A 19,729-nucleotide genomic window follows, 5' to 3' on the forward strand; every position below is an offset into this window, starting at 1 on the left:
TGGGGGGAATCAAGGATTCAACAAATTATTACAAAAATTACTGAATTACAATTGTGATAACTGTCATGAAGCATAGGATGATAAACTTTCTAGTAATGAGAATCAAGGAAGACTTCCTGGAGGAAGTGGCATTTAAGCTAAAATTTGCAGAGAAGGAAGTGAAGAAAACAAAGTGTGGGAGTGTAACTAGGAAGAGAGCAACTAGAAAGCAAGTTGCAGGCAGAAAGAAGAAATGTGAACAAATACCCAATGGCAGAAAAACTTAAACTATCCCGAGTAAAAAGAAAAATCCAGTGGGACTGGAGTGAATGACTGAATGGGGAGACATGAGGGTAAACTGATGAGTGAGCAGGAACCATATCACATCTGGCCTGACAGGTCAGAAAAAGATCTCGATTGTATCCCAAAGTCAGTGGGAATCTACTGAGGGATATTGCACAGGGGAACACTTACGATCAGATTTTTTTTTTTTTAACATAAATCAAGGTATGCTTGTACATACAAGCAGCAGAAGCTTGTAAATATCACACAGCAGGTATTTAAAAAGAGCACAGTCTGTAATCAGTACATAATCGTACAAATATAAACAGGAGTGTTGTGGTGAGGGTGGTGGCCTGAGCCTGGAGTCTGGGAAGCCTTGCAGAGTTAACCTTTTTGTTTGTTTTGGAGGACTGGTTGTTCAGTTGATTTGACGCCAGGTTTGCATTTGGGTAAGCCAGGATGAAATCCCCATTGAAAACTCTTTCCCTGCTTCAGAAGCTTCAAAAGAAAATTTCTCCTCAAATTTCCACTAAGACTAACTTCGTAGGTGGGCGGTGGTAGGGACCACCTACAGGGTGTGATCCGAAAGGTGCTAAAACACCACTCCTGTTCAGTGTAAACTTTCTCTGCCCCACATTAGTGTTGGAAATTCTACCATCACCATTTCATTCTGAAGAATTTTTAATTGTTAAACATAGTAGCACTGAATCTGTTCTGACTTCCTGAAATGGAGTGTTCTCAGGGATGGGAGAATCTGAAGCTTTTTGAGATGACTGGCCACACAGGAATAGGAAGGGGCCATGAGATGGGGTAGGTTACAGGAGGCATCCATAATATTGCGTGTGTATCTTTACAAGCACTTATGTAAACCTACACGGTGTACTTAGGGCGAATACATAACTTTATAACACGGAACGAAAATGATAAGGAACCTAGGCCCTGGAATTAGGCCAACCTAGATCACAACCTCTGTGACTGGGAAAGGTAGCATTAGCCTTGTAGGGTGGTTGGCAGGAAAGGGAGATAGTCTGTTCAAAGACTTAGCACTGCTCTGGGGCATAAATGTTACATTACTTGTCCTTGTGCACACATGTGTGTGCCAGTGTGTGAAGGTGCAGATGGGGGTATGTGAGACAGAGAGAGGATGTTCAAGAACAGGAGAGGGGAGCAGGTAGAGTTCCCACAGGAGTGGCCCCCTCTGCAGGGTGAAAGGACAGGGGCCACTCACAGAGGAGGTAGATCAGCTTTACCAAGCAGGGACACCAAAGGGTCTCAAATGGCAAGGGGCATCCTGATAAGCACAAAATCTAAAGTGGAAATAAATTGAAGGAGACAGGTAATAAGGTAAGGGTAAGGTGTGGTGGTGTTGAAGCTCAAAACACCCTCCATAAAAGGGAGAGGTAAAAAAAAAAGAATTGAAAGTGATCTCTGAAATTGACACGGATCCAAACTAGGGCTCTATACTTGAGAGGGACATATGACTTCATCTGCTCCATCCCTAAGATCTCCCCTGTTTTGAACTTCAAGCATGCTTGCTTTTTCAGAACTGACAGGGAAGAACTTTTAAAAACAAACAAATCACCACAATCTGTTTGCTTTCTGCCTGATAAGGAATTGTCAGCCTTATGTCTGAGAGAGAAGACATAGTAAAAGGAGAACACCCACTATCTAGTCCCAGCTCTGCCCCTAACTCACTGAGCAACTTCAAGGAATCTCCCAACTTCAAGAATCTCTCAGCAGCCTCATCTGCCAAAGAATTTGATTGGTCACTTCATTCATTATCTTTTGACTTTCTGCTGTCTTAGATGAGGTCCAGCTCACCTCAACCATCTCTCCCCCTCTTAAAGTTGTATCACCACAGGACAGATCACCTGCCTCTTGCTCACTTTGTCTCCTGGGACGACTTATTTAATGTCTCAGGTCTCTCTTTCCTTCTTCATAAAATGAGGGTAAGAGGCCAGTGTATCGTGGGGTTGATAGAAGGATTAAATGAGTTCATGAAGATAAAATATTTACAACAATGCTTGGCACAGATAAGAGCTACACTACTCTGTTGTTAGGTATTAATGATAAGATTATTATTATTTACTTTATTGGATAACTTTGTAGCATAGTGTTAAAGTGTTAAATGAAATATATTATTGATAAATCAAGAAATAGAAGTATAAGCATTATTTGGGGCTATAAAAGGCTCCAGTGGGTAGGGTAACGGAAGCTGGAATATTACATTTTCTTTTTACCTTTGTAAATTTATTATTATTATTTGGCCCATGCTACATAGCTTGGTGACTTGTGGGATTTTAGCTTCCCGACCAGGGGCCAAACCCAGCCCTTGGCAGAGAAAGTTCAGAATTCCAACCACTAGACCACCAGGTAATTTCTACTTTTCTTTTTTTAAAAAGCCCTCCTGTGCTTTGATTTTTCAAGGATGTGTCTGGACTACCACAACACTGTTGTTTTGTTTTGTTTTTTTAATTTCATAAGATTGAGCAAATAGATCACTCAAGTCCATCTCAAATCTCACAGTTCAAGGACTGACTGATTTTATAGGGCAGTACTTTTTAGGTGACCGGTTTATCTTTGTGTTCACAGCTACCTTAATATGTTTGAACTTTTCAGGAAATCCTCATAAAGGTTTGAAATAAACACAATCACCTTGGCATGTTCATAACTTGAGTGTGTTTCAATTTCCAGGAAAGGACAGAAAATGAGGAAGGGGAAATATAAACTTAACCTTAGAGTAAATTGACTTGTATTTTGCCCCCTTGTAATCTTTTCCCTGAAATCGCCTCCCACAAAGGAAGGATCCGTAGCAGAGTGTGAAAGCGCAAAGGACAGAACGGCGGTGAAGGCGTTAACTGGGCTGGGTAAGGCGATCCCCGAAACGAGTTAAGACTCAAGTTAAAGTTTTCAAAGCGGCGGCGGCAGCAGCAGCTCCGGGGAAACGGAAGCCGGTGGAGGGAGCCTGGCGGAGCATCGAGCGGGACCGTGCTGAGCTGAACTCAGCCCCGGGTGGCAAGCGCAAGGTGAGTGGCCCCGCACACCTCCGCGTGCTGACATCTTTGGAGCTGTCTCGGGAGGCCGGGCGCCTTCTCAGCCTGGCCTGTCCTATCTGCCTGTCTCCACCAGTGCGGCCCCCGGCTTGTGCCAGCCCTCCCGCTGAGCGGGACTGGGACCTGTTCCCAAGCCACTCTCCTTAAGAGGGGACTTCTCAGACATCCACAAGGAAACTGCTTCTGGAACAAGGACGATTTTCAGAATACACACACACACAGGTACGCGCACACACACACGTACCCCCCCCCCCCACACACACACACCTGGATACGCTGCCCCATCTTGGTTCTTGCAGGTTGTGACCACAATCCTAAATTCCTGTCTGCTTCAGTCGAAACTGAGAACAGTTGTCAAAGTAATAAAACAGGCTGTGCAACTTTATCCTATGGGAGGGATAGTGTCTCTGAGGCTAAGATAATCAAGGTAAGAAGGCAAAAAAAGAGGAACGAAAAGAAAGAAAAAAAACTTTCAAGGTCCACAGCCTGGAGTTGAGGCAAAACAATTTTGAAAATTAGGTTCTTGTAGCAATTGTGCATTGCTAGAACAAAGTAAAGGGGGAAGATGTACTGTGAAGGACAGAATTCTACAACTATGGGAGATTCCCATACCCTTATGTAAATAGCTTGTTATCAGTGTGATGCAGATAACAGATACATTTTAAGAAGGGAAAGAGAAAATAGCTTCAGAGAAATTGCATCCTGAGGGGCCTTTTTTTCCCCCCATTTATTTTTATTAGTTGGAGGCTAAATACTTTACAATAGTGGCTTTTGCCATACATTGACATGAATCAGACGGACTACCAGGCTTCATCCTTGGAGCCCCGGGTCAGTTCTGTCTCCCCCCTCCCGCCTTGCTCACGGAGAGGCAATGAGTAAGTTAGTCCCGCAAGCAGTCAGAAGCTGTATTGGCTGCTCCCTCGCATCCTCCAGCAGGCAGGAGTCGAGGTCTCTACCTGCTGGCACTGAATCAGAATGAGTCATCTGAAACTTGGGTGCGGAAACAAAGTCCCTGCGAACCGCCTTACGAGGCTCTGCCTCCTGTAGGTGGGATACACCTCTGAAGGCAGTCACAGTTTTTTCCCTCTTCCTTTCTCCTTCAGACAAGCGGGCATCCTGACGCTCTCAAGAAGCCCCGTCTCTGCCCCACTGGCTCAGCTGACCCGACCATGTGGACTCTGCCCCTCCAGGTCAGGACTGGAGTTTTAAAATAAAATGGATGACGTGACGTTACTTGATCTTCTGGAGTGCCCCGTGTGCCTTGAAAAGCTCGATGTCACCGCCAAAGTTCTCCCTTGCCAGCACACCTTCTGCAAGCCATGTCTCCAGAGGATTTTCAAGGCCCACAAGGAGCTGAGGTGCCCCGAGTGCAGGACCCTGGTGTTCTGCAGCATCGAGGCGCTGCCGGCCAACCTGCTGCTCGTGCGCCTTCTGGACGGCGTGCGGGCCGGACAGGCCTCGGGGAGAGGGGGGTCCTTCCGCCGGCCCGGCGTGCTGACCCCGCAGGACGGCAGGAGGAGCAGGACTCACCCCAGAGGTCCGCCGTGCAGTCCTTTCCGGCTGGTGCCTAACGTCAGAATCCACATGGATGGGGTAAGAAAGATCTCATCTGTTCCTTCGTGTTTCCTTGGAGGTTGGGTTTATGTGCGCCAGCAGTTGGGGCTTCTCTTCTTTTAGCTCTGTTTCAAAGGGCCGCTGCCGAGGATTCCCTGAGGATAAGTTTCCGTGGGTGGTGATTGTCGTATGGAGACTCAGTGGAACCGTGAGCCTATCCTGTCCAATCAGGAACTCTTAAAATTCTTCAAGCGACCCAGGTCCTCCCTGCTTCTAGTCCAGAAGGTGGTAGAACATGGAAAGCCTTCTTGATTGTTTATTTATGCATGTGTTTATTTTTGACTGCACTGGATCTTCCTTGTGGCTTGCAGGCTTCTCGCTGCAGCAGCTTCTCTTGTTTGGAAGCACGGCTATAGAGCCTGCGCTCAGCAATTGTGGTGCACAGCCTAGTTATTACTGGCATGTGGGATCTTCCAGAACCAGGGATCGAACCCATGTCCCCTGAATTGGCAGATGGATTCTTAACCACTGGACCACCCAGGAAGTCCTTTGATTATATTCTTGGTCTTTCATTTCTGCTGTTCTGAGGCCAAACCAGGGCATGGGAAATGCACAGAAGATGAGAAAAAGAAAACCAAGTCCAACTGCTTGTTACTTTTGAGATCTCAGAGAAGTTACTAAATGTCAGGTTTTGTTTGCATTTTACCCAAATCCATCCTTCCACTCCCAGTCATAAAGTGCCATGATGACAACACTCATTCACAATCACTCAAAGTTATCAAGACACTGGATACACAAAGTTCAATAGGGAAAGAAGCATGTATGTGGGTGGAGTGATTGACAGGAAAGGCTGGGCTGTGAAGTACAAGCGACATGTACAGGAGACCTGAAGATGTGTCTTACTTTACAAAATGAATAAAACATACAGAAAATGCACATCAGAGCCTGCCATGAAAAATGAAGCGCCCCAGGTGAGCTGCAGGAGATCACCCAGTAATGCGTTTTGTGTTTGGACAGTGTGAATCGTCCTGTCCAGCCTTGTGGGCATATCCTCGGGACTTTATGTGACCTGCCTGTGAGCCTCATTCTGGGAAGCTGGGGAAGGGGATAACTTGAGAGAAGATCATGGTCCTTGTGGCTCCAGGAAGATTAGTGACTGTCACCCCCAGAGTCTGTGTGTCCAAGTGGGCATGGCATGCTGTGGCCTGGGTGGTTGGCATGCTCAGAAATTCTGTGAGGTGCCACATAAAGCAAGCTTTAACCCTGGCAGCTAACCACAACTTTAACCATGACTCCCCACTGTGAAGAGTAGCAGAGGGTGGGAGGGTCTTCCCCAGACTCCTTCCCAATGAAGGAGAATAGACTCGGGTGTGCATTCAGGATAAGTTTCTCAAATACTCTTCTCAACAGCCTATTCTTGGATTGCCTGCACCCTTTTGCCACCCATGCAGCAGGGTAGTGTGGAAACTTTCCAAAAGGAGAGCAGGAAGAAACCGGGCATCAGTGTGATTTCTTCACAGCAGACTTTTTATTGCCATTGTGCCTGTGTGTGAGAACACATTCCACAAAAGGGCTTGGCGCCCTCCTTTCAGGCTCCTTATTAGCCCTAGGTCTAGCCATCAATCAGAATCCACAGGCTTGGAAAAGGAGGGGTAGGGGAACCAGCTTCTCAGGCAGGCTGTGTTTACAGAGCATCAGGCTGTATCTCGGGTCAGCAGATCTCCCTTTGAATTCCTAAGACCCAGCAACCTCTCTCCTCCCTCACCCTGCAAAGTCTGACTTGCCTCCCCGCAGGGCTGAGTATCATCCATCACTCAGAGAGTGATGGGAGACTGGGAGGAGGCAAGTCCTCTATCACCTTCGCATATTTTTGTTCATGCTTTCATCTTTTTGATGTGGCTATGTTGCTAAGAAAAGGTAGCAACAGATGGATCCACAGCTACCTACTTTTTGAACCACAGAGAATTCCCAGGTCCCTCCTGGCATGGGGAGCTATAGGAACTAGAGCTCTTATTCTCTTATAGGAATAAGAGACAGCCAGTAAGATCCTGCGTGTCCCTAGAAGTCTTTCACGAGGACCCGTCACTTCAGACCAAGGGGCCGGTGACGGGGTTGTGCCCATCCTCCGAGCTGCACTGGAGTCCTGCCATGAGGCTGAAACAAACCAAGCCATCGAGGAGGGCACCTGGTTTAGTGAAGATGCTCTATGAGAGGGCAGAGCCAGGGGCCACTCCACACCCTCACCCATTTCCTCCCTTTCCTGAGCCTACCTTTCTCCGTGTGGTTCATCTCATCCCTTTTGACTCTGTCAGTGGGGATGTGGACAAACTATTCCTGGACGTAAATACAGCTATAATTCTGCATCCTGTTCTACACCCCCTAATCTAGCTGCCTTTCCTGAAGTGTGAAAGTAATCGTGCATCCCTGGGTTCAGACAATTGCAGACTATCTTCGAGTCTACACCCTGTTCTAAGAGACAGAGGTGTGGCCTTACATCCTCGGTCAAACCCTCATCAAGCTACTTGCCCTCTTGGCCTCAGTTTACCCAACCCAGTCAACTGTTAATAATACTTGCTACCCCTCTTCCTCCAGGATAGTGTAAACATTATCTTTACAACATACTCATATCACCTTAGAAAACCTCCGTTGGATAAATGCAAAGCATCATCATTATCATTCATTTAAACTGACTATATGACTGTGGGCAAGCCACTTCAGCTTGCTGGGTCTCAATTTAAAACTCTGTAAAATGGGAAAATATATTATAAGAGTGGAGAGCCATGGTGAGGCTTAACTAATGAGTGTTTTCAAGGCACTTTGAGATCCTTAGATGAAAGGCATTTGGAAGATCGTTATCATAGTAAACATTATTATTGACTGTTTACTGTGCCCTGTCGTGCATGAGACATTCTACAAAACACAGCAGGAGTGATAGTCCTTGCAGAAGAGTGTCATAGGTGTTATTATTGAATTTGAGTCTACAAGGAGTCCAGGCCAGTATAATACTAAGTATAAAGTACTCTACTAATAGGGCATAAACAACCCGTTGTCACAGGGTACCATTTTGCAAAATACTTCTTTTGACTCAGTGTTAAGGTGGCATTCTCAAAGAGTTCATTTAATTTCCTGTTCAGGAGCTTTTTAAGTCCAAAGTCTGTTCTGCTCACCTTGCCTCATCTGAAAAACAAGCTCATCGAGATCTTTCTGTTGGCTCAGAGAGGTCTGGTACTTCTTGTGCTAGCCAGTATACCAGGGTGGAACCAAGAGCCACACTTCATAGTGCCAACGCAAGAGAGAAAAAAAAAAATAATCCATTGTGCCTACCTGTCTAAAACCCTCCCAAGCCAGTTGTGTAAAAAGAAAACTTGAGAAATGGCTGTAGGTTTCTACAGCATGCAATCATTTCAAGCCAACAGGTAAGATCAACAGACTCCTGGAGGACCCATGTCAGTGCTGATCTCACTGGTTCTCACTCCTTCCCACATTGTGGCCCAGCCAAAGGAACTTTGCAAATCTTCGAGAAGGTTATGGGCTTCTGAATTGCTGATCACTCTTCCTCTTTCCTCCACTACCCTTTAGTAGTATTTCTGATTTAGAACAGGCAGGAAAGCAGTGACGCTAAAAACTTGCAAAGTTAGGCTTTGAAAAAGCCGGAATTCAGATTCTGGTTCTGCCTCTCGATAGTTGCGTACTTCGGATGAACCTCAGGGCCAGCCTCCAATTCCGCTCTGTAACCTGGAGATAATAGCAGCACCTACCTCTGAGGGTTGTTGGGGAGAAATAAACGAGAAAATTCATGTCACTTAACTCGTAGCACCGTGATTGGTTCATATTACGTGGTCAATAAATTTTAGCTGGTATTGTTATTGTTATTAAAGCAACTCAAGACTTTCCATGCTAAATTATGTACCATCTCTCTTGTTAATCAAGTGTCCCGCAGAGATGGTCCTTGGTACCCTGGTTTTTGGTTGGTATGTGTGTCTCCAAAGGATGTGATGCCATAATTCAGATGTGTGATTCCTCCCAGCATGCGCTGGCTTGGCAGCTCATTTCCAAGACCCTTTAGGAGCTAAGAATGGATTCTAGGAGAAAACAATGCTAACCAGCTTCTCTTCCCCAAATGGTGAGCTCAGCAAAACACCAAAACAATGCTGACCCACCTTCCCAGCATTGCCAATGCTTCATTGGCATCTGTCTTTCCTTTCCCCTGCATCTTTCTATCACCAACACAAATGTTGCCGCCCTGGGTTCTTGCAGGGCCAGACTCTCTTCCTTCTTTGTTAAACATCATGCCAGCCACACACATTCCTGTCTTGCCTGCCCTACCTCAGCAAGAACACACCTGCCACCTCCAGCACACAGACCAGGTGGCTGTGTCCTAGAAACTTCTTCAGCTGGTGTGGCAAGCAGCTGAGATGAAAAAATGAGGTCAGAAGGCACAGGGGGGAATTGAGGCTGGGGAGAAACCAAAAGGCATCCAGGCCCTTTCCTGGGTCTCAGCTGCTGTGTCCTACAGCAGTGCTGCAACACACATGGTCATCTCTGCTAAATTTGCAAGGCAGTTAAACCATCCCAAGCCCCTGAAGACAGCAGGCAGATGGCAGTGGGTCAGCGAGGCCTGGATGTGGCAAGTGGAGGAGCCAAGCCTGAGAAGTCAGGAGACCCAGATAGTTCTCCAGCCTCTCCCACCTTTGCAAACCTTTTACAAAACCATATGTCTCCAAAATGACTTGACCCCCAACCTGTGTCGATGTACCACCTTCTTAGTTACAGTCCTCCCCATTTCACTGATTACTGTTTAAGGACTGTGGTCAAACAGCTGAGTTTGTGCTGGTATTCAATTACTTTTGAGCTGTGAGGCCTCAGGCAAGTCACTTAACCTCTCTGATCCCCAGTTTCCATATTTGTGCACTGGTAGTATTAACGGTGTACATATGTCATAAGGTTACATTGAGATGATGTATGTAAAATGCTTAGTATTCTATGGTAAATGTTAAGTAACAAAACAGTAACAATAGAGGACAAAGTTTGAAGCATTGGATTTGGAGCTCTTTGTACCCACACATAAACATACAGAGACCTCTGTTCAAAAATTAAGCAAAGGGGATAACGAAAGAAAAAGGGGTTTTCCCTGAAAAGACAAAACTAGGGACCTCCCTGAAGGCCCAGTCATTAAGACTCCACGCTCCCAATGCAGGTGACATGGGCTCAATCCCTGGTTGGAGAACTAAGATCCCACATGCCAAGTGGTGTAGCCCAAAAACAAAGGCACAAAACTACAGTGATGAAAAGGTGTGGTTTTCAGTGGTGACCAGGGGTTATGGGTTGGGAGAGGATTTATAAAGGATAGCATGAGGGAATTTTATGGGATGGAGGGACTATCCTGTATCCTGTTTGTGGTGACAGTTAAATGAATCTATATATGTGTTAACATTCATATGAATATATGCCAAGAGGGGAAAAAGTCAATATCACTTTATGACAATGTTTAAAATAACATTTTTAAAAATGAAAGGAAGCGCTTGTACATTTCTTTGAGTCTCTATCTGATTTTCACCTGGCCCTCTCTGATGTCCCTTCATGTCTGTGTGTATTGGCTCAATGCTATTTTGGAGAAGGATTTTGCCATCATTTAAGCAATCAGGGTAATTCCTGTGGGTGGGCTTCTCTCTGTTTTAGCAAACAATTCTATAACTGCTTCAGTTTTCTCATCAGTTAGAGGTATCTGGCCAGTAGACAAATAGCAGCGCATCCCCCAGTGGAGATGGCCCAAGCAGATGGCTGAGGCAGTAGGTTCTCCTTACTCAACATCAATTATCCATCACGTGTACTGGGGCATGTCACCTAAGTGATTAGTCAGTGCATAATTTGTGTTGTTTCGATGCCTCTTAGGAAAGGTTGTCTGTCCACGTGTCCCTTCATACTATGAAGAGATTATGGAACAAGGGAAAGTGCTTGTTCAGCCCTTGACACGCGAAGAGCATCCCCATCTATCTCATTCCAGACGCCACTGCATAGCTTTTGGCTGAGCAGGGACCAGCTCACATATGGTTCTCTTCAATCTCAATATCTTCCCCCTTTTTCATTTGTTTAATTTAATTTATCTTTATTATTTCATTTGGCCTGCTCTGGGTCTTTGTTGAGGTATGCAGGTTCTTCGTTGGGCACAGGGGATTTCTCTAAGTTGCATCGTGCAGGGGCTTCTTTTGCTCCCAAGCGTGGGCTCTAGAAGACCTAGGTTCAATAGTTGTGGTGCTCAGGCTTAGTTGCCCTGTGGCTTATGGGATTTTAGTTCTTGGACCAAGGATGAAACCTGTGTCCCCTGCGTTGGAAGGCAGATTCTCAACCACTGGACCAGCAGGGAAATTCTTCTTTCTCATTTTTGAATCTATGCTTATGTGTTAGACCTGTCTTTGACAAACTGTATTATGTAAGTGATTAATGGAGGTTCCATAAAGCTCCAGAGTCAAAGAAACCTGAGGTTGAAACAGTTAAACCTTTTTTCTTTGCTGCAGGACTTTTCTGTACTTTTAGTACTAAAGAATGGTGAATCTCCAAGTAGTGGACAATAAGAAACATTTCCCAAATTCCTGTGACAGCGGTAACCCTAACACTTTTATTAGTGCCTTGAGTTATATTAATTGTCCACAGAACAAATTTTGGGAAATGTTGTCTCATACTAATGCAGAGATAGCTGAGCCCTCAAAGAGAATCCCGATTATAATTAGAGACTATTGATGCATTCCAAGAAGAGTTGTAGGCAAGTTTTTGTCGTTAGAAGATATTTTTGGAAAACTGTTTGAAACTTGCTACCACCACTTTCTGCAGTATTTATTTAGCTTCTATCATTTTATTTTTTGGTCATGCACACATCATATGGGGTCTTAGTTTCCCCACCAGGGATCAAACCCACATCCCTTGCATTGGAAGTACAGAATCTTAACTAGTGGGCCATCAACGAAGTCCCCTAGCCTCTGTCAATAGTCAGCCAAAGGTACTTTGGGAATCTACACAACAAAGGAATGATTCTACCTTCCCAGTGCTTACTGTCTGATGGTAAAACCAACTAATTAGATATGTGTATTAACCATATGTGTATAAATATATACATACATATCCCTGATTTAAAGATATTATCTATTATAAGGCACATTATTTAGTTATAGCCCTAAAGGGAATAAAAAAAGAACTACTATATTAGATGTTCACTGTAAGATACATCCAATTTTAGAAATGTTAAGATGTGAAAAAAGGACTGTCTTACTGAAGAGTACATATTGTCTGATTCCATTTATATAAAATTCCAGAAATGGCAAACTATAGTGCTTTTTGGGAAATGCAAATGTTTTATGTGGTGTTATATAGGTTTGTCTAAATTCATCAAATCGTACACTTAAAGAGTACATTTTTGGTATATAAATTATAACGCAATAAAGTGATTAAGACAAAGAAGTCTTAGACTCAAAAGATAATGGTTTATGAAAATGTCAGATGAGGAGGTGGTTCAGTTTAAGGGAAATGAAGTTTGGCTAAAAAAAGAAACTTCCTTTTAAAAAATGGGCATTTTAATGGTTACAAAGAACACAGTCAGGGCTTGAAAAGGCAGGGTCTAGTGTGGGCACCTGGGGGCTGGGAAAGATGAGATTTCTTGAACAGAATGGAAGTTGGAAGAGAGGGAGAAAGAGATGGAGAGGAGTTGGCGTGACTGGTTATCTGCTTCAAAACCACCACTAGGAAGGCACATGTCAATTACTCTAATGAAGTCTCTCTGTGTCTGCTTCCATGTCATCACGTGGCCTATGGGTTGTATCTACCTGGTGGATTCAGAGCAGCCAGACAAGATATCTCTGCTCTGAACAGGTGGCCGAGCTCCCTGGGTAAACTAAGGAGCAGTTTCCACTTCACTGGCAGACGAACCACTCTTTTTCCTTGAAATGGTCAGGTTACCTGACAACCCCAGCATGCAGGAATGCTAGCCAGCACATCCACGGCAAGCGGTAGAACACAGGGCAGGGAAAGGCAAGTCTGTTCATCTTGAGCTGCTTCCTGCAACTTGGGTCTGGCTCAGCGCCAGGGTCACACTGTTCCCGATGCCTGACTCAGAAGCCAGGGCATTCAGCAGACTGCCTCTAAGGGCCTGCTACGTGCCAGGCTCCATCTTGAAAGCTCACACCATTGAAAGCTCATCGCAGGAATGCTCATGGGCTCAGACTCCAGGACTCAAATAGCAGCTGAGTTCACTTTAGATCTCTGTCATTTTTCCAATCTTTTATACAAACACCAGCACAACAGGCAACTTGTCCTGGGTCTGGGTCTCAGTACCATGCTTGGAACATATACCTACAGCCTGGCCCAGGTTAGGAACCCTCAAATGTTTTTTTAATTAATGAATGAACACATTCACGTTTTTGGTAGACTTTACGGAGTCATGGAATAATAACCCCTCATAATGCGGAAATGAACTCTTCCTGAATTGAGCCATGACAAAGCTCTATGAGGAATGAGCAGCATATTATATTAGGCATAAAGCCACGTGGTGGATGAAATATTCTGGAGGTGAAACACCTTATTAAATACCTTTTGGGGTGACAGACAGTACTGCCCAGAAAACATAGTGGGCCAAGTTCAAAGCCACTTAGCTCATGAATTGTTAACCCTAAGAAGATAGCAAATGTGTCTCCATATATGACCAAATTCCTGTGTCGGAATCCACAAATGCTATGTACTCCTCTGATGGTGGGGAAAATATTCATGATGAGTTAATTTACACTTAGCCCCAGTGACAGAAAGGATGAAGCCTCAGAAGAATTTGCCAGCGAGTTATGTGCTAAACTGGCCTGACCTCCTCCATGAAGGAAGGCAGCATTTCAGGTAGGAACATGGCTCCTGCACCTCTCAGGCTGACAAACCTATGTCATACATGTATATAATATATAGAACATAAAATTGACATTTTTAGCCATTTTTGTGTGTATAGGGCAGTCGCATTAAGTATATTTACATTGTTGTGCACCCATCACCACTATCCATCTATCTGCAGAACTTTTCATCATCCCATACTGAAACTCTGTACCACTTAATAGCTCCTCATTGCCTCCTGGTATGTGTGTGTGTGTGTGTGTGTGTGTGTGTGTGTGTAGACAGACAAATAGATATTCACATGTATATTTTGAAACTTCTTTCTGGGTAAGAGGAATAAGTCTTTTAGTATCATTTTTTAAATATATATTGTAATTTTCTGCTGCTCTGACCTAAGACTTCCAATGAGATAAGCAAACAAGATAAGCTGTGATTCAGAACCAAGGCTCTTCATTCATGTGTACTGGCTGTTTGCTTCTGGTCGTTATTTAGTCACTCTGAGCATCACGGCTACAAGATGAAAATAGGGAACTCAGCTCCTAGGGTTCTTGGGAGGATTCAGTGAGGCAATCCCTATGAAGTGCTTAGCACCGGTCTGGACGAGGTACGCTCCGAGTAAGGGTGAGCTGTTTGCTCGCACTCATCCAGGTCGGTTAACTCGTAAAGCACTACCACGCTTATTGCGGTCAGCCTGCTATTTTACTGCATTGAAGACATGGGGGTAACAGTGATCGTGGCTTCATTTGGAGGATGTCAAGACAACTCTTGTTAAGTTCTTAGCACAGGGCGTGACACATACTACTTCTTGATAATAATTGTGAGGCATTATTATTATTTCCTATGCCTCATTCAATCAGCAAGCATATACAGGATGCCTTTTATGAGTAAGACCCAATGCCAAGCTCTAGTGAAGAACAAAAGCAAATAATATATGATTCTTATTAACATGAACACATGGAAGAGACCCAGGAAAACTGAATAATTCACCAAAATGGCTGAAACCCTGCCTTAAAGAGCTCATGGACGTTTGCGAGGCAGCCACGTAAGGTAATAATTACGAGGCAGGTAATAAGTGTTAAAACAAAGGACTTACTGTGTCAGGCACTGAGACAGGCACTCTTTACTACAGAATCTACAGAGTCTCATTTAACTCTACAAATCTGAGATGACTGCTACCATTTCTGTCTACTTCACACATAAGAGGTTTGTGCTCAAGAAGAGTTCATATAAGAAAACACAATGGGAGAAAATGGCTGCAGATCAAAATTGAGCATTCCTGTATTTGTGTTCAGGGCAGTTGTTGAGGTTACATTTTATTTTATTTTTTTTAATGCAGTTTGTTGTCTAGTCACTCAGTCGTGTCTGACTCTTTGCGATCCCATGGACTGTAGCCCACCAGGTTCCTCTGTCCATGGGATTCTCCAGGCAAGAATACTGGAGTGGGTTGCCTTTTCCTTCTCCAGGGGATCTTCCTGACCCATGGATTCAACCCTCATCTCTTATATTGGCAGGCAGATTCTTTACCACTGAGCCACCAGGGAAGACCTAAATGCAGCTAGTCTTTTTTTGTTTGTTTTTAATTTTATTTATTTCTTTATTTGGCTGCACTGGGTCTTAGTTGTGGCACTTGGGATCTTTAGCTGCTGCATGCAAACACTTTAGATGCAGCATGTAGGGTCTAGTTCCCTGACCAGGGATTGAACTCCAGACCCTGCATTGGGAGTGTGGAGTCTTATCCACTGGACCACCAGGGAAGTCCCTGCAGCTAGTCTTATTCTTGATCATTCACAGCCACCCATGACACTGAGGATTGCAAACCTCAAAATACACTGAGAGGCATGTACACTGGGTGATGAGTCCTGGCATCATGGTCCCCACACCGCTGGTTTGAAAAAATATGCCTTTTGGCTGCCATTCACACTCACAACATGGAAAGCCAAGAGGATTGACGAGAGAGCTTGAATTATTCACTGTTAACCTAAGGAGAAATAAGGCAAATATTTCCCAGGGTGCCTGACGCAAACCACCCCCGGTTAAGGGTATCAGCCACCTGCCAGTGTTGGAGTAGGCAAGTGTGGAACCACTTGCTTAACTGGGAAATTGGTCCACGTGGCTGGCTGCAGCCCATTCTCCCATCTCAGTGTCCCCGTTGCTCCTCCAGGAAGTCAGCCCTCTGTCCCAAAGGGCTTCCTCCTCGGGCTTTCAGAGGCTACCCTTCAGCCTCCCAGCATATGTAAGCTCCTGGGGCTAAGGGGGTGTCTTGTCTTCTCTGTACCCCGCAGAGTGCCTGAAACGCAACCAGCATTCAATAAATATTGAAGTACTGAATGCCTAGTGTTGGTGACAATGCAAGAAACTGCAGTTAGATTCAGCATCTTCAAGGCCCTGGTGTTTTCCCCTGGGACAAGAGGAAAGGAAACATCCCCACTATCTCATCCCCCGGATCCCTTTCAGCCCCTGTCTTGTTGACCAGGGTGTTTCTTGACTCAAGGCCAGGTGTGTTAGGAATGGCACGTAAGTGCTTGCTGGGGATTCAGAGGTGAAAAAAGGAAGACCAGTATGGAGTCAGAGAGAACAGCAAAACTGGCAAGTGCATTCCTCTGAGCAGGTTCCCCTGGTTTTGCAGAATTAAGGATGATATCGCCACACACATAGGAGTATTTTAATTGGTTGCCAAGGCAATGAGGCAGAGTCAGTGGGCATGGAGCAGGAATAGATCTCTGCAGAGCTGTGCTCAGGAAGGGTGCTTGGCTGTGACATTAACGAGCTGCCTGGATGGGAGAAAGGCAGGGCTGCCATAAATCTTATTTGGGGCTTTTCTTCAGTATACGGAAATGGCAGAGAAAGGGAGGGGCAAAAGAGAAAACTTCTCTTTCTGGCCCTCTGGAGAAGCAGGAGAGGTAATCTTCTGGATTTCAGGTTTCTCCTCAGAGTGGTGAACTTTTGTGGATAAGGGAAATCCAAGGAGATTGGTTGCATGCTGGAAGGAAGAAGGAATGGAATGATTGAAGAACAGAAGGAGATGGCAGTGTTTTCTTCTTCTTGAGAGATCATAAAAAGGACCCAGGATGCAGGAGCCTGTATTTTCACAAAAAGAACACTTTCCATCTACTCCTTTTACTTCCCTTTGTGTGAGCAAGGAAAAGAATTTGCTATTAAATACATTTTTTTTGGGGGGGGGGGCTTCCCACGTGGCACTAGAGGTAAAATACCTGCCTGCGAATACAGGAGACATAAGAGACACAACTTTGATCCCTGGTTGGGAAGATTCCCTGGGGAAGGCATGGCAAACCACTACAGCATTCTTGCCTGGGAAATTCCAGGCCCAGAGGAGCCTGGCTGGCTATAGCCCATGGAGTCACAAAGAGTTGGACATGATTGAAGTGCTTAGCATGCATGCATGTTTCTATCTATTTTTTTGTTTTCTTAAGTTTTTGAATAACTGAGATTTTTTTTCCCCCCACAATCATAGAACTTTGTGGTTGAGACAGGTCCTGGGTTTTCTAACTTCTCTGTTCTACTTGCTGTCCCACAGCCTAGAGAATCAGACAAATTCCATCACATGGCATGCTCGTCCTGATGGCTTGGGCAAGGAAGGTGGGACCAGAAGAGAGAGAAGCCAGAGGGGAGGTGACATTTCTCATTAGCACCTTAAGAACTATGACCATCACATAGCACACACCATGCACCAGACACTGTGAAAGAAATATGGTTTTCTTGAGTTCTCCCAACAACCTCTGGAAGTCCATGATGTTTTCTCATTTTACAGATGAAGGAAGAGACAGGATTTGAACCAGATTTGCCTACATCCAATGACAGGGCTCTTAACCAGATCAGTTAGGGTGTCTAGAACAACGATGGTGCTCCCTTGGCAGCCCAGGGAGCCCTGCACCATCTGCCATTGCCCATCACTTCCTGTTGGCACCAACACCACCACAGTCTAATAGACTTCCAGAGGACGAGGTAATCTCTAACCAATCCAGCTCCATGCGCATGATATGCTATGTCTTAACTGGATGCCACTTGGCCATAAATTGAAGGGTTTAAGTAGTAGAAATGCGTCTAAGTGGGGGAATAGAGAGGGAGACAAGAGAGGAGGAAATGGAGTCAGAGAAAAGAGAAAGGTAGGGATAGAGAAAGGTAGAAAAGACACATGGGAGATGTAGACAGGGGCAACAAAAACCAGGGAGAAGGAGGAGGAAAGGGAGAAGCTGATCAAGGAAACAAGTGTGTGGGAGTAGCAGGGGTGGGGGGGAGCAACCTTGGGGAGATACCTTATCAGGAGACATGTCAGGCTTTGATCCAAAGCTGGTCTGCTTTTCTTGAAGTTAAACAGAGTTAAAACAAAATATTTATGCTCCATTCCTTTCAGAAACCTGTCATCAGGACAGGCAAAATGGTCTATTATAGGTGGTGAAAAATAGAGCCTGAAATTCAGGAAAGTCAGCTTTTAATCCTGGCTTAGCTGAGAACCAGCCCTGTGACATGAAATGTATCTGAGTGCTTAGTAAATGATAGCAGTTAGTATGGTTAAAGAAAAAGTCAGATTCTCTGAGTGTCTGAATTCCACTGTATCAAAGATTTTACAGAATATGGAAATGATTCAGAAGTATTTGCATTTATGTTTTAAAGAGAAAGATGCATAAATTTCTCCCTTTTCAAGGCTTCTCTGGTGGTTCAGTGGTAAAGAATCCGCCTGCTGATGCAGGAGGCACAGGTTCAATCCCTGGGTCAGGAAGATCCCCTGGAGAAAGAAATGGCAACCCACTCCAATATTGCTGCCTGGGAAATCCCATGGAAAGAGGAGCCTGGAAGGCTACAGTCCATGGGGTTGCAAAAGAGTTGGGACACAACTTGTACATTGTTGCGAGTGGCAAAATTTCCTTCTTTTTCATGGCGGAATAATGTTCCATTGTATTTATGTATATCACATCTTCATTCATTCATCTGTCCATGGGCACTTGGGTTGCTCCCATATCTTGGCACGTGTACATAGTGCTGCTATGAATATAGGGGTGCATATTATCTTTTCAAATTAGAGGTTTTGGTATTTTTCACATGTATGCCCAGGAATGGAATTGCTGCATCTTGTGGTAGTTGTATTTTCAGGTTCTTGAGGAACCTCCATACTATTCTCCACAGTGGCTACACAAATTTACATTCCTACATGTTGGTGATTTTTGCTGTTGTTTAGTGTTATTATTGTCCCTGTCTTTGCATAGTTGTCCATCTTATTCTCCTGGGAGCAGCTGGTACAGGATCCAGTTGCCCTTTGCTTAAACTATCTAAAACATAAGCAGTTCTGTCTTATAAAAGATCTCTGAAGTATCTCCACGCTGGAATTTCAGGAAGCAATGACACAGTCTTAGAGAATGTCTCTTGAGATCTCTTCCAGTAAAGAGCCTTCAGCCATAATAAACCTTGCTAAAACAATACTGTAACAGGAATGCTACTCTTGAAAGCACTGTGGAAGGCAAATATTTTTTATTCTGTACATTTGGGAAGAAACATGTAACATTATGTGGGTGCAAGATATGTGTGTTAGTCACTCAGTTGTGTCCGACTCTGCAACCCCATGGACTGTAGCTGTCCAGGCTCCTCTGTCCATGGAATTCTGCAGGCAAGAATACTCGAGTGGGTTGCCACTCCCTTCTCCAGAGGATCTTCCTGACCCAGGGATCGAACCTGGGTCTCTCGCATTGCAGGCAGATTCCTTACCATATGAGCCACCAACGAAGCAAGGTAGGTTAGTGGTATAAACTAAATTCAATGAAAGGAAAAAGTGCTACATTGCAGTAGTAATACCACTAGTAGGTACTCATTACAAAATTATATATTGAGTGTTCTCACCATGTACCAGACAGAAAACTAGGCAGCAGGATATAACCATGAACAAGATAGACATAAAACGTACACTCTCCTGGGATCGATAAAAACAACAAAAAAGCCATGGTCTTAGTTGGGTTCCCCTAGGAATCAGACTCTGACATGAGGGTTGAGTG

The 19,729-nt window shown here is 44.6% G+C and overlaps 1 protein-coding gene across 1 annotated transcript in view; it reads left to right on the plus strand.

Annotated features, from left to right (window-relative positions):
* The first annotated feature begins 3,191 nt into the window (after window positions 1-3,191).
* SH3RF2 (SH3 domain containing ring finger 2) overlaps window positions 3,192-19,729 on the plus strand; it is a 141,916-nt gene continuing 125,378 nt past the window's right edge. The window contains exons 1-2 of the mRNA XM_065935631.1: window positions 3,192-3,287; window positions 4,418-4,907. Of these exons, the coding sequence (XP_065791703.1) occupies window positions 4,530-4,907 (378 nt within the window). The 5' untranslated portion in view covers window positions 3,192-3,287; window positions 4,418-4,529. The remainder of the gene's footprint in view (window positions 3,288-4,417; window positions 4,908-19,729) is intronic.

The sequence above is a fragment of the Muntiacus reevesi genome, chromosome 1 (genome assembly GCF_963930625.1).
Source record: "Muntiacus reevesi chromosome 1, mMunRee1.1, whole genome shotgun sequence".
In the NCBI taxonomy this organism is placed as follows: Eukaryota; Metazoa; Chordata; class Mammalia; order Artiodactyla; family Cervidae; genus Muntiacus; species Muntiacus reevesi.